This window comes from Schistosoma haematobium, chromosome 7, assembly GCF_000699445.3.
Source record: "Schistosoma haematobium chromosome 7, whole genome shotgun sequence".
Classification (NCBI taxonomy): domain Eukaryota; kingdom Metazoa; phylum Platyhelminthes; class Trematoda; order Strigeidida; family Schistosomatidae; genus Schistosoma; species Schistosoma haematobium.
This window is the reverse complement of record NC_067202.1, coordinates 5,463,443-5,478,486: the sequence shown is the minus strand read 5'-3', so window position 1 is coordinate 5,478,486 and position 15,044 is coordinate 5,463,443. Positions and strand designations below refer to the sequence as shown.

Below are 15,044 nucleotides of genomic sequence, written 5' to 3'. Positions count from 1 at the left end.
GAAAGTCCTACTCACTACCCTCTCGCGGCGAGAGGGTTGTTTACGAAATTCAGAGGACAAAAAGCGAATATACAGAGCTTTAACCTGGTGAGTGGATACAAAGAGTCCACCTAGAGGAGTTGGAAAACCTTGATTCCAAAGCAATGGTGTACATGGATTCAACGACCTTGATGTAAAAAATGGCGTATGAACTAATTATTGGTCACGGATACCGTGGAACTGCATCTCTTGACATTGTTCCACTGCCTTGTGGATCAAACCTTAAGGTCAAAGGCTCAGGCTATGGCTTTTTAATAAAACCACCCGTTTTGGTCTGAGCACTCAGGTAGTATCCCAGATCTCACACAAATCAAACGATTTATGTGGCACATATATCCATTTGCTGATGTCGATTAATATCTTTAATATAGTTTATCTTTACCAGTCATTATATGAATATATGTAACACTATTCTTCATTTGTTAAGATGGCTGAAACTTGGACAACTATACAAACTGATTTAGATAATAAACAAATTCGACCAATTACACCAGATAATGAATTATTATCATGTATATCTGAATGGTGTAAAAAACAAATTAACAATGTACAATGTAAACAACAAGAAATATTAGATGCTACAAAAACTTATGAATCAACTGAAGAACAAAAATATTATTCATCAGTAAGTAAATTCTTCCTTCATTTCTTTGTATTATCTTTATTGAAGAATAAATTCTTGAATTGTCAGTTTAGGGGATGTGGAGATTGTTAAGTTGTTGATTGAGAACATGAACCGATTGATTTTAGACCATCACTGAAAACCTGGAAGCACTGGATGGCCGTTTCGTCCTATTGTGAGACTCCTCGGCAGTGCACACCCACGATCCCGCTTTCGGAATTCGAACCCAGGGCCTTCAGTCGTACGCGTGAACGCTTAACCTACTGGGCCACTGAGTCGGCATCCAATGGTGTTAATGTCTATCATCAACCAATCCACGAAATTGCTCAACCACCTTCCATTGTACTGATGTAGACACCTGTTTCTACCAGAAACGGATTAGCTCCACTGGTCACGGCTTCTCACCAGAACTCCGAGAATTTTCTCACGAAGCTAGTCACTAGTGAGCACATGGTAATTATCAGTTTAGGAGTTGTGGAGATTGTATTTAAAGTGACTTAATGCCTATTAGTCCTTGATCTATCAGATAATGGAAATAACAAACCTGGTTTGATGTTGTAGCTGACTGATTGAAGCTAACAAACAGCTATCTTCTCTATTGTACAGTAGTAGCTTATCATAACTCAAACACTCATGAGTTTATATTGCATAAATTATCAGACGAAAATATACTAACAAACGGAAAAGTAATTTCAATAGTTGAGGTCATAAGTCAATTGAAGCTAGACTACCACCATGGAAAACCAGAAAACACTGGAAGGTCGTCAAGAGGCGGGATCGTGGATGCTCACTGCTAAGGAGTCCTATACTAGGACGAAATGGTCTTCTAGTGATTCCAGGTTTTCCATGGTGGCGGTCTAGCTTCAATTGACTCATGAATTCAACTGCTAAATTACTATAATATCCACAAAACGACACTGTGATTAAATTAGAAAAGTATCCTTTGAACACAAACAATTCATAAGTGGGAGAGAATGTAAAAAGGGTTGAATAAGAAGTTAGATATAGTTAAGGAACACCAAATCATGTAGCAACAATTAGTGACTACAATAGATGGACATAATAAAATAAATAATCTGTAAAATAGTTTCAAAGTTCTAATCTTCTTCATTACTCGCACTCTTGCAAGATTTCTTTTTATATCATAATAATGAAATATAAAGTTTCACACCACTAACTACCTTTGGTTAAGATAATATTTTGAGAAGCAGAAAACACAGGAGACCTGTTTCATCCTGACATGGTGCTTTTTAGCGTCAGTGTGCGTTAACAACCCTATCAAACATTGAACCTAAGACTCACAAGACTCGCTACCAAAACTTGATCATTTATATCACTAGGCTTGCATCCAATGGTATAATTTCTAATACAGAATGATGAGTATCTAATCCTACTGGCGGATAACTGCTTCATAATCACAATAAATGAGATCATGAGTCAAATAAAGCTAGATCACCATGGAAAATCTGAAAGCACTGGACGTTCGTTTCGTCCTATTGTAAGACTCCTCAGCAGTGCGCATCCACGATTCGAACTCAGGATTTATCGGTCTCGCGCGCGGATAAATTATCATTATTATTATTATTATTATTAACTATTTTATCACTTTATTGAAATTTTATTATCTATTCCCGTTTTAATGAAGATAAGAAAAATCATACGTAATCAAGAATATGCCATGGAAAATTATAATGACTACATAGCAAGAACATCAAATCATCAATATCTTAAAGAAGCTCGTATTAAACAATTATCTGCGATTAATGCATCACGTATTGGACGATTGAATGATTTCAATAAATCTTCCGATATCAATGTAGATATTCAAAAAAACAAATCAGAATCAAATCAGATCAAAAGTCAATTAAGTAAATGTTCAAATCATGATAAAGGATCCAGTATATATCATAAGACAGATATTGATAAGTTGAATGTGACAGTAAGTGATGTTACTTTTCTAGAAAATATATTTTATTTATTTCAAATGATATAACTCGAAAAGTAGTCGGCATGTAGTCATTTCTCAGTCGAATAAATCATCGATAATGTCTTAGACTTTGTAACGAGGTAATCAATGTTAGAATTTTAAAGGGTAGCATCAGTTATCTCAAATCTCCCAACAGCCCTTGATGACGAGTGATATCTAGGATGAAATATAAGTCGACAAGATTTTCTTGCTGACTACTTCCAACCACCTAAAATGTCAACATAACACATGAAATATCGAGTCACTTTGATCAGTGACCGCATTGCAACTTGATAGACAGAAATCGATTAACTTTAAAGGATTAGACAAACTTCTATTGGTTTCTACTCAATAAATTGTCACATTAACATCTGCCTGCCAACTAGTCGGAGAAAGATTAAAATTGAAAATGAAGGCTATGAGTTTTTTGAAAAATTGACTCAAAAGTATCCTACTCATGGTGAGATTGTAAGATCTTGAATTCGATTTTACGTGGAGCTATGTTTGAATACAACGAAGAATTGTCCATTTTTAGTTAGAATAACTGTTTGAAACCTTCTTTGTGATGTGTGAGCGAGGTAAATAATGATTAGTTATTTGTTTAGTAAGACTAGCAAATAGCCCGACAAACATCAGATGAGTTATATGTTCTCATACCCTTATTATTACTGTGATCGTTGTCGGTTTTTGGTGTGGAAATATATTTCAGTTCCAGACAGGCTAATTATGTGTTCTTCATCTGAGTTGTGTTGATGTCCTGCAGAATAGACACTGGGAGGGTATCTAGTGTAGATAGTCGTCTAAGGTAAATTAACATCCTAGTCGTGTAGATGCGGAAACCGAGCGTCATTACACTTCGATTTTCAGATTTTTTCCAAGTGATATTAGTTCATGGAGAATTTACTATTAAGACTGAATTTGATCGAAAGTAGTGAAAACTAGATAATTTATCACCTTAGTTCTATTATTGATAAGCAGAACCTTAAATAGCTCCATAGTAACGTCTCAAACTACAAAAGTAAAATAAATTTAAATTCCACGTAAAGAATCCATGTTGTCAAAACCCAACTCTACCACGATAGTCCAAACATCCTTTGTTAATCATAAATGCCCCAATATACCCTGGCACGGCCGAGAGTGGGGAGAGTCAGATTTCCTTCTCGAAATGCTCTCACATAACCACGTGCATACAACCAATGCCAGGGAAGTCCTACTCACTGCCTTCTCGTGGCGTGAGTGTTATTTACGAAATTGAGGACAGAAGGTGAATGTCCTACACTTTAACTGGGTTGGTGGATACGGAGAGTCCACCTGGAGGAGTTGGAAAACCCTGGAAAACCCAAAGATGTACATGGATTCCAGGATCCTGAAGGAACAAATGTCGAATGAACCAATTTCTTGGTCACCGGCTACCATGTAACTGCATCTCCTGACATTGCTCCACTACCTTGTGGATCAAACCTTTAGGTTGAAGGCTCCGGGTGTGGCACCAGGGCAGTCTCCTAACCCTCACACAAATCGAATAACTTATGTGGTGCATCTGTTTGTTGCCTCCTTGTACCAATGTTTATATGCTTTAATAAATAAAGAAATCTTCACAATAACATTTAACTAAGACAAGTAAAGTACCCTATGGATTGTTGAGTCGGCTTTCCGAGGACTGCAACGGAGCTTCCAGAGGCCCTAGAGGAGCCGAAGAATCCTAGACAATCGGAGCATGATGCAGCTTTCTAGAATATCAACGTGGCGTGATACTATTGGTCAGTAGCATAATATGTCTTTTAGCGTATTGGCTAAAATATGATGTTGATTTAACAAATGTTAACATCTATAAACACCCGTGTTTTCTGTACAAAAACAAACCTTGGAGTAAAGTATTTTCTCGCATACTTTGCGTTTTCTCTCTTGTGTTCAGGTCGCTGTATAGTTCTAGCTTGGGGGTTTCCAGAATAGCTTAGGAAACGAATATAGCGTTCAATTCGCAAGACTTATCACGATTAACAACTTGAAATACTAAAATATTACCCTGTTTATTATATCTTACTCTTCTTATATTTCTTGTTTTCTTTCCCATTTTTCTATAGGCTTTCTGTTCACAAACTATTAATATTGATTCAACACCAAAACAATTATTTCAACATCCAAGTAAACTGGTAGATGAATTAATTAAATAAATAGAAAGTAATGAACAAGTACCATTCAATGATAGTGATATTAGTGATCATGAAATGAAAGATTGAATTTTAATAAATAAAGAAATGGCACGTTAGATAATTTGTTGTTTTTTTCCATCTTGTGATTTGTTTAAATTTTCTAAAATATTCTTATAAGCAAAGATGGATTAAGATTAGCAGTGGGATCTAGTAGATCCACTTGATGAATCTTAAATAGGACGAAACGCGCGTCATGGATTCGACTGCCGGTCAACATCCATCACTGGATATGACCATTCAAAATTGATACCACGATTAGAGGAACCACGACAATCACATAGAAAAACAGCATAACCAAAATGACAAAATAATTGAGCATGAGCAAATCTATTTCAAGTAATCAATAGAAAGTAAACAAATAACAGTGACAATCACTAAATAAATTATCGATCATTATCAAATATTTCTTTTCAACAGAAAAAAACAACACATAAATCGAGAAATAAGATCGATAATATGAGCTACACAGTAAAAAGGGTACTTTTCCATTTCACATAGATTCGCATAAAAGTAGAAATATTGGATATCAGGTAGGTTGGCAATCATACTTGGCTTCTACTGATTATGTATTAGCCTAAACAACTTTGCTTCGTTTCTATTGATTTATCAGTCTTGTTCTTCGTAACGAACAAAAATGAGTGTAAGTTAATAGGTATCTCAAAAAAAACTGGACTAATAATGGTTTAGGTGAACTAACAGTCAATGGGTATATGGACTCAGTAGCTAAGTGGACGAAGTAATGCCATTTGAAGTGAACGGTGTTGTGTTCGAATCTCAGAGTGAACATCAACTCTGAGATGCAGGTACATACAAATAGGACGAAACGCGCTTCCTGGATTCCACTGCTCGTCAATATCCATCTTTGCTTATATGTCAACCACCATTATAATTCCGAAGAGATCGTGTTGAGATGAACGAATTAACATTTAAATCTTTGCGTAATAAAATCCTGAGTAATATTTGATGCCACTATTTTCAAACGCCGGCTTCAGTGACTTGGATATATTTTCCAAATGTCACCCCAGATACTTTTACAGCATAAGTCTATTGAACTACCGAATAAAATACACAAATACCAATTGATATATACAACATTTCTAAACCTCAGAAAATCAATCCATTCCTTAGCAAATGATATGCAGTTGTTCTTCAGGTTATTTCTGATCGTCATCAAGCGACCGTCTCACTTGGATACTTCCGATCGGCTCACTATATCAGAAGGTACCCTGCGAAGACAATGGAAAGTGGTTGTGCAATATCATGGGTTGATTGCAGTTAGATTTGTACATCATGAGAGCCTGGCTCAATGGTATAGACAGTAAGCATTCGGCGTTGAAACTTAAAGTCCGGAGTTTGATTTCCGGTTGCGAGGTTATGGATGAGCACTATTGGATAGTCCCATACTAAGGAGAAATAGTCGTTCCATGTTTCCAGACATTTAATGGCTGTCTAACTTGGATCGATTTGTAATCTAAATGAAATTCAACAATCTTCACAGCCCAATACTGACACTAAGCATTATTAACGGAAATTAAGTAATCCCATGTACATTTAAGTACTCCTCTATTTTTTCACAATACTATCACTTCGTTTGAGTAGTTCATACTTCTGATGACTAGTTGTACTATAATTTATGTATATTAAGTTTTCAATTAACCATTATATAAACGACTAAAAACTAAGACTTACACAGATCTTGAATAACTGCCACGAACAAGTTGAATACCTGGACCACCATAAACAAAATGCAAAGTTGGATAACCAACAACACTAACACCATTGACCGATGATACAGGTAACAGTCGACTATGATTACAATTTGGCACAAATAACTGTCCATATAATATTGATTGTGAATTGCTAAACTCAATATAATTTGATGAGTATGTAACACTAATACTACTACTTATATGATCATTTATACATTCATCATTATTATTATTTTGTAATGTGAGCATTCGATCTAAATTATTAAATATATCACATCGAAGAACTAACGGAGGATTAGTTGGATAGAATCCATTGAATGCATTATAATGCCATACTATTGAATTAGTTTATTGTTGATATAAAAAAAGAAGAAAAAAATTCCAGGGTGAATTTATCATAAACATTACGAGATTCCACTGCTAACCACTATGAATCGTTGCTTATAATGCTTGTGATTTAAGGCAATGCGCACAGTATGCGCATATGTCAATAAGAGACTGATCAATGGGTAGATTCAAACGAACAATACAAAAATGAACTATATTACTCTTAATATATAATAATATAGTATCAAGAAATAAACATTCTTAGTGTAGGCCGGAAAGCTCTTATGTTGTTCTATTTTAGAAAACATTATGTTGATACATTGCAAACACAAATATTATTATAACTAGGCATCAAAAGAAATATGCACATATTTTCTTCAGTTGTAGTCATCATAAAATTCGTGTATGAGATGGGATATTTCCTGTTTGCCTAAACTAATCCAAGTGTTTTAATTAAAAGGGAGATTCCTCGAGACTTTCATTTAGAGGTCTAATCAACAAGATAACGTCAAGGAATCCAATCTAATGGTAAGTAGTATCCACAGATACGTTAATACTTTTTTGGATCCCTGAAAATCCCAAAGCCCATATGCACAAATGATTTGGAATCAGGATTTTCTAACTCCTTCCAGTAGAACCTCTGTACCCGCTTTCATAAAAAAAGTAACTACTCATGTATATACGGTGAGTAGGACCTCCCAGACATTAGCTATAAGCTCATAGTTGTATGATAGTATTTCCAGAGGAAAAGCGGACACACTCTCTCTCCACCCTCAAACGTACCGCGTTGTTTAAGGGTAGTTTTTCCTGTGAATATGATTTTATTTATTCTATGTTACGAGCTGTGCTATCCAGTGCTATGTTGAATGACAATTTTCCAATTATACAATCGATGCCAAAATAATTTAAACACTCGATTCCAAGATATATCAACCAATCTTCTACATGAAACAGTAACCAAACTAACATTTTCGAATTCAGTGATAATAATAAAAAATTTGTTCAAATGAATTACTCAATATAATATTACTTGGAAATAATTATTCTTTATCAGAAGGGGTTTTGTGGAGATTGTAGTAAATTCAGTAGTTGAGATCATGTGTTGATTGAAGCCAAACCACCATGGAAAACCTAGAAGTACTGAACGGCTGTTTCGTCCTATTGTGGGACTCCTCAGCAGTGTGCATCCACGACCCCGCCTCACGGGATTCGGACCCAGGGCCTATCAGTCTCGCGCACAAACGATTAAACACTAGACTACTGAGGAGTCCCACAATAAGACGAAACGGCCGTCCACTGCTCCCAGGTTTTCCATGAAGGTTTAGCTCCAATTGACACATGATCTCAACTATTGAAATTACTACAATCTCCGCAAAACCCCTTCTGATACTAATCAACATATGCTCACTAGTGACTGGTTTCAAGAAGTATATCCTGGCGTTTTAGTGAGAAGCAGTGACCAGTGGAGTTCAACCAGGTATGTTGTGAGATAGTAATTCACTGATGACAATGATGGAAGTATTCTTTAGTAAGAGTCAATTAACTCGGAATAAACCTCGTGCTTATGCACACATACCATTACAAACATGTTTAGAGATTATATTATTTCTCTTCTCATGACATTCTTCCACAGTCATCTCATCGTGTTAATGTTGGTTAGACAACTTAAGTAAATGTAAATATACACTAGACCATTTGAAGATTATTACTGATTGACAAGAAAGTCTTTAAGTTCACTTCATTCAACTATTTGTTAGCTATCATGATTCAGTATATTAACGGAGTTCATTTAAAAATTGTTGAATATCTCACCATTCTAGTTTTTGAGAATAATAATAATAATTTATATAGTTGAGATCATGAATCAATTAAAGTTAGATCACCATAGAAAAGCTGGAAGAACTGGACAGTCGTTTCATCCTATTATGGGACTCCTCAGCAATGCACAACCACGACCCCGCCCCGTGAGACTCGAACTCAGGACCTATCATTCTCGCGCGTGAATGCTGAGGTTAAGTGTATATATATCTAATGGTAGGCATATTCTATTCATCCCTTCATAATACTCTAATATGATTGGGAATTTGTTAACCTATCATTACCAAAGAAGTCATATAATTGTACTAACGTGTAAATGACAGGTTAATCAAAACACTAGATAAGTATAGGTCTTTTTTATTATTTACCACGTTATTATGAACTCACTTGAATCACAATTATTTAACAACGATAGAGTGAGTAACCAAACTTCTCCCTACTAAAAATCTTGACGTACTTCCACATCATTAAGGATTATATGTCGATAAGACCAGTGACTTAGTATACGTTCTAACCAGTTCAATCGATGAAGTCCCATAATCTCATCAAATGAGTAGTCATCATTTACCTAATACATTAACTCTAATATCAATATTACTACCTTAGTGATATCAATATACGAGAGAGAGAGAGAGCTTCAAAGACATATTTCGTGAAATACTAGTTACTAGTGACCTAAACATAAATATAAACCAGAGAAAACAACTGAATAGTATAATTATTCTTCCATTGATAAACAAACAGATATTGACATTGTAACTCATACAGGTTAACCAAAAACGAAAACTGACAATCATCAATTCATGTGCTAAGATTTCATTAAATTCAAATCCTCTGCGGTCACGCTCCCAACACTAATCCAACTTCCTTTTCAGGTTCCTCAAGAAATACCCTTCCACGGTGTGGGCAACCGGGAAGTGATATAAGCCCTCATACCCTTAACAGCACACGAGACCAAGTTGGTCACATTCAAATCCTTCCTACACCTCCTAATACCTCTCTTATCTCCATGACTAACCCTCTTCACGTTTCTTTATCACCTCGCACCGCCAGAGCAAACGATTCGAGTACGCGGAACGCTATTCACGGTCTCCTGAAACCACGCTCTAAACTACACGTGGGAGCTTTTAACGTCCGAATATTGTGCCAAATAAGACAGCAGGCCTCCTTAGCTACGACTTTAGAATCCCGCACCATCGATGTGTGCTGCGTCTCCGAAACGCGCATACAGGATCCAAGTAGCGTCATTCATCTGACCTTACCATGCCAAAATAAAGAACCAACTCGATTCACACTTCGTGTATCTGGAAGCCCTGATCCTGCTTCCCGTGGCCTCGCCGGCGTAGGTATAGCATTGAGTCCTGGGGCAGAACTCGCTCTCTTAGAGTGGATCCCAGTAGACAGTCGTTTGTGTGCTGTCCGACTAAACGGGACAATAATGATCCGAAAAGATAGGGACACTCGTCGTTGCCTCTTCGTCGTCTCTGCCTATTCTCCCACTGACTGCAGCACAGAGGATGTAAAAGATGAGTTTTACAGAAAGCTCTCCGACCTTCTCCGAAAAGCCAGGCGCTCGGATGTAGTAATAATGGCCGGTGACTTTAATGCTCAAGTAGGTAAACTAAGCGATAGAGAAAGACACCTAGGTGGATCTTATAGCATCGTGGCTCAAAGAACAGATAATGGCGATCGTCTGTTGCAAATATGCTCAGATAACCGCTTCTTTCTTGCAAATACTAACTTTAGGCATAATGAAAAACATCTTTTAACATGTAGACCCCCTAATTCGTCCCAACGTTGGACCCAAATAGATCACATCGCTATCAGCCATCGATGGAGGGGCTCGATAGAAGACTGTCGCTCATTCTGGAGCACATGCTTAGATTCATATCATGCTCTAGTACGAGTGCGTATCTGTCTGCGTCTTACTGGACGTAGGAAAGACGCTGCCAGTAAACCTCTTAGGGTCCTACTTAATGATAGTCAAGCTAAGAGTATATTTCAGGAACAACTAGGAAAACAGTTAGGCAGCCATGTATGTGATGCCCTTGTGGTGGTCGGTAATCGATATAATCTTTAAACTTCGTATACAGCTCGTCTTCATAACCGTTCTATATAACGTCCCAACGGTTTATTAATCAGAAGGCAAATACGAAGTGTTGATTACGTTTATTACGAGACCACACACATATATCCAAATGTACAGATGCGTTAAACAAGCATAGAAGAGTTGTGCCGGAAGGCGAGCAAGCGAGCGAGAGCCATAGCAAGAGCGAGACGAGAGTGTGTGAGTGAGTGAGTGAGTGAGTGAGTGAGTGAGTGAGTGAGTGAGTGAGTGAGTGAGTGAGTGAGTGAGTGAGTGAGTGGAGTGAGTGAGTGAGTGAGTGAGTGAGTGAGTGAGTGAGTGAGTGAGTGAGTGAGTGAGTGAGTGAGTGAGTGAGTGAGTGAGTGAGTGAGTGAGTGAGTGAGTGAGTGAGTGAGTGAGTGAGTGAGTGAGTGTGAATAACATGGACATATATATACCATGTGAAATGAATGAGTAATCGAATCAAATAATCAGTTGATGGTAAGACTAGCAGAGTGAATAAATGCGTAGGCCGTAATCAATATTCAAGCATACGTATTTCATACAAGCACAAAATAATAAGGATACGATAAGTTGTTATAGTGCGGATGACTGTCCGCTAAATAAGTTAGCAAAAGGGCTTAACTGAGTTAAATGAGAATAAACCCAATTGCACGTGAGTCGCTATACCCTCCCCGAGGCAGCATGGAATGATATCCGAAAAGCTGTGGAAATAACAGTGATATCTGCTAGTAAGGTAAACCAGAAGGTTAGGGAGCAACACTGGATCTCAGCAGCATCTATCGCACTGATAGATGCTCGGAAACTCATTCCACCTGGCTTTGAACATAATGAAGAGCGGAGTCAGCTTAAGCGCAAGCTGACAAGAAGTCTACGCAATGATCGCGAACAGTGGTGGGTAGCGAAAGCAAGAGAGACGGAAAAGGCAGCGGCAATAGGTAATAGCAGACAGTTGTTCAGACTTGTTAAGGAAACCGGTATTAGGAAACCGACTGTTAGCGAAACAATCTCAGAGAAAGATGGACATATTATTCATTCTCAATCCAGGAGATTGGATCGATGGGCAGAACACTTTAGGGATCAGTTCAACTGGCCTTCAGCCACACTTCGGTTTCCCACGATCTCTAGTCAACCTGAATGGCAAGTTAATGCAGGTCCTCCGACTCTTTACGAAGTTGAAAAAGCCATAAGAAATCTGAAACGAGGGAGAGCAGCAGGCCCTGACAGGTTTACTCCTGAGATTTTTAAGGATGGTGGTTCAGTATTAGCAATGAGATTAACCGAGGTCTTAGGTAGAATTTGGGAACTGGACGTAATCCCATCTGACTGGTCTCAATCACTGATTGTGTCAATCCATAAGAAAAGACAAAAGTCGTCTTGTGACAATCACAGAGGAATCAGTTTGACCAATATAGTGTCTAAAATATTAGCTTCAATAATACTTCGACGCCTAATCAAAGCTCGTGAAGAGCAGATTAGAGAAAACCAGGCCGGTTTTCGACCTGGACGTGGTTGTATAGATCAGATATTCACACTACGTCAGGTTCTAGAACACAGACATACGTTCAGACGCCCCACAATGGTAGTATTTCTCGACCTTAAGGCGGCATTCGACTCTGTTGATCGTAAGGTTCTATGGCAGTGTTTGTCACTGAAAGGAGTACCAAAGAAGTACATTAACCTTATAAAGGCTCTCTACTCGAACACAACTGGTAGAGTGAGAGCTTATGGCGAACTGTCATCAGAATTGATTACCTCAAGTGGTGTTCGTCAGGGCTGTCCACTCTCCCCATTCTTGTTCAACTTTGTCGTCGACGTACTTTTAGAGATAACAATTTCCTTATCTAAATTTATTGGGGTTGAACTTCTACCAGGAGGTTCACTTGTTGACTTAGAATATGCTGATGACATAGTTTTATTTGGTGAAGACGCTGACAAAATGCAGTCTTCTGACCACTCTAAGCAACGATGCAAGCATGTTCGGGATGCGATTCTCCCCCTCGAAATGTAAAATGTTGCTTCAGGATTGGGTTGCATTGACACCCGAACTAATGATAGGGAGTGAAGTAATTGAGCGTGTCGATCGCTTCACGTATCTTGGAAGTCTCATCAGCCCTTGTGGTCTGGTGTGTGACGAAATCTCAGCACGGATACAGAAGGCTCGACTAGCTTTTGCCAACTCACATCATTTATGGCGTAGGCGAGATATCCGTCTATCAACCAAAGGACGTGTTTACTGCGCAGCAGTTCGTTCCGTCCTACTTTATGGCAGTGAAACGTGGCCGGTAAGAGTAGAGGATATTCGTAGATTACTAGTGTTGGATCATAGGTGTCTTCGAAATATTGCTCGTATATCCTGGGACTATCGAGTAAGTAACGCAGTTGTTAGGAAACGGGTACTAGGTAAGGATGGCAAATCAATTGATGAAGTAGTGAAACTTCATCAGTTGAGATGTCTGGGACATGTGTTACGTATGCTCAACCACCAACTGCCTCGACGTGCGATGTTTTATGGTGTACTAGTAGGATGGAAGAAAGATAGGGGCGGTCAGACCAAAACATGGCACAAGTCCATGAAGTCACTGACAAGTGGTCTGAGTCATGTTGGTAGGTGTAGACTACCTGGTTGGGGACCGCGAGATGATAGCAACCGATGGTTAGAGACCCTGAATGACATGGCTCAAAATCGTTTGCAATGGCGCAGGTGCATACACTCTTTGTGTTCTCCCAAATTTTGATCTCCTGATTCCTCCTTGTCTCTTTTTTTCTCCTCTCAAATTTATTTCACTGTATTATACTCTTTAAGTAACATCTCCAAACACTAATCTTCCCGATTACTGCTTATACTCTTATTACCTCTACCACTACGGGATTTGAATCGACCACTGCATCTCTATGCTAATGTGGTGTGGCAACTCGAACTGATGTACGTACGTACGAAGTTCTACGTTGTTACTGGCTGACTGACTAACAAATCCTCAACAACAACAACAACAAAAATGGAGTTTACCATTTTATATACATAATTCGAGAGAAATTATTTATAGTAATTAATTATTTAAATACTAAATAAGAAAAGAATGAAAAGACAAATTAATGATTGACAAAAATAAAGTTAAATACTACTACTGAATACATGAAGTTAAATCACTGAACATAAGTATACAATATATATCTTCATAATAAGTAGTTATGTATATTTCGGTCTTTGAAGAAGAAGAAAAAAAAGGAAGCACATAAATTGATCATCATCTTCACCAATATGATCTTAGTTTGTTTATCTTTTTTTTCTCGCTTTGGATAAAATGAGGTATACAATGGGAAGTTAAAAAACAAATTAAATAATTCCATGAATAATTACCATGGGGTAAGGAGGGGGGGAGGTGTATGTGTGCGTGTGTGTGTGTGTGTATGGAGGGGTATTGGACTGGAAATATACATACATAACCATGATAATAAATTATACATAGAAGATGTGGAATGAATTGTCACAGTTTTTTTTTTTCGCTTCATCGATAGATCTATTTTAGTTAATTTGATTTACAGAGAGTTTCTTCAAGAAAATTTAAAACTGTTGCTTCAACATGAGATTGATGCTTTAAACGATGTCGAGAATTTGGATAAAACTGTAAAAGTAAAGGAGGAGAATAGAAATAGCATCAGATGAAACAATAGATAAGTTGACACTAGAATAATTAACATTTACAGTGACATATTACAAAAGTACTGATTGACTAGTTTTCAGAAGATGTTTTAAAAGTTAATCAATATGATGATTCGTTTTTAATAACTCTAAATGATACCATAATTGTACCATAAGAAGATTAAAACACGAATTTCAGCGAAGGGATCTCTTTTCAACGAATTTATTATCAAGCTGTACAATCGTATATATATATGAAAATTTTGTTTTTGTAAAAGTTCTAATTCCGTGAGGAAATATGAACACAATTAACCATTCATCTACCAGTTCACCTGCTCTTGTAGAGCAAGGTACATTGGCCGTAGCCAGAGCTCGCTTTCAACTCGGATACGGGAACATATCCCAGCTTGGTTCTATAAGGGTGAAAGGAAAGCAGTTAGGAGTTCTATACTTGAACACCTAATCGACTGTAACGATTCTACAGATCAATAATTTGATTTTAAAGTTGTTTATATGATTCGTCCAAATCTACCCAGATTTCTTCGTATCCAACTCTTAAAAATAGCCGAAGCTCTTACCAGCCAGGAGCTTAAATCAGAACTATGCGTACAAAAGAAGTAC

The 15,044-nt window shown here is 37.5% G+C and overlaps 2 protein-coding genes across 2 annotated transcripts in view; one reads left to right on the top strand and one right to left on the bottom strand.

The window, feature by feature from the left end:
• Positions 1 to 4,898, top strand: part of MS3_00009482 (uncharacterized protein) — a 34,469-nt gene extending 29,571 nt beyond the window's left edge. The window contains exons 17-19 of the mRNA XM_051217861.1: positions 467 to 664; positions 2,307 to 2,600; positions 4,712 to 4,898. Of these exons, the coding sequence (XP_051064289.1) occupies positions 467 to 664; positions 2,307 to 2,600; positions 4,712 to 4,801 (582 nt within the window). The 3' untranslated portion in view covers positions 4,802 to 4,898. The remainder of the gene's footprint in view (positions 1 to 466; positions 665 to 2,306; positions 2,601 to 4,711) is intronic.
• An 8,711-nt stretch (positions 4,899 to 13,609) lies between these two features.
• Positions 13,610 to 15,044, bottom strand: part of DPP8 (dipeptidylpeptidase) — a 36,005-nt gene continuing 34,570 nt past the window's right edge. Inside the window, exon 19 of the mRNA XM_051217860.1 lies at positions 13,610 to 14,406. Within this exon, the coding sequence (XP_051064288.1) occupies positions 14,311 to 14,406 (96 nt within the window). The 3' untranslated portion in view covers positions 13,610 to 14,310. The remainder of the gene's footprint in view (positions 14,407 to 15,044) is intronic.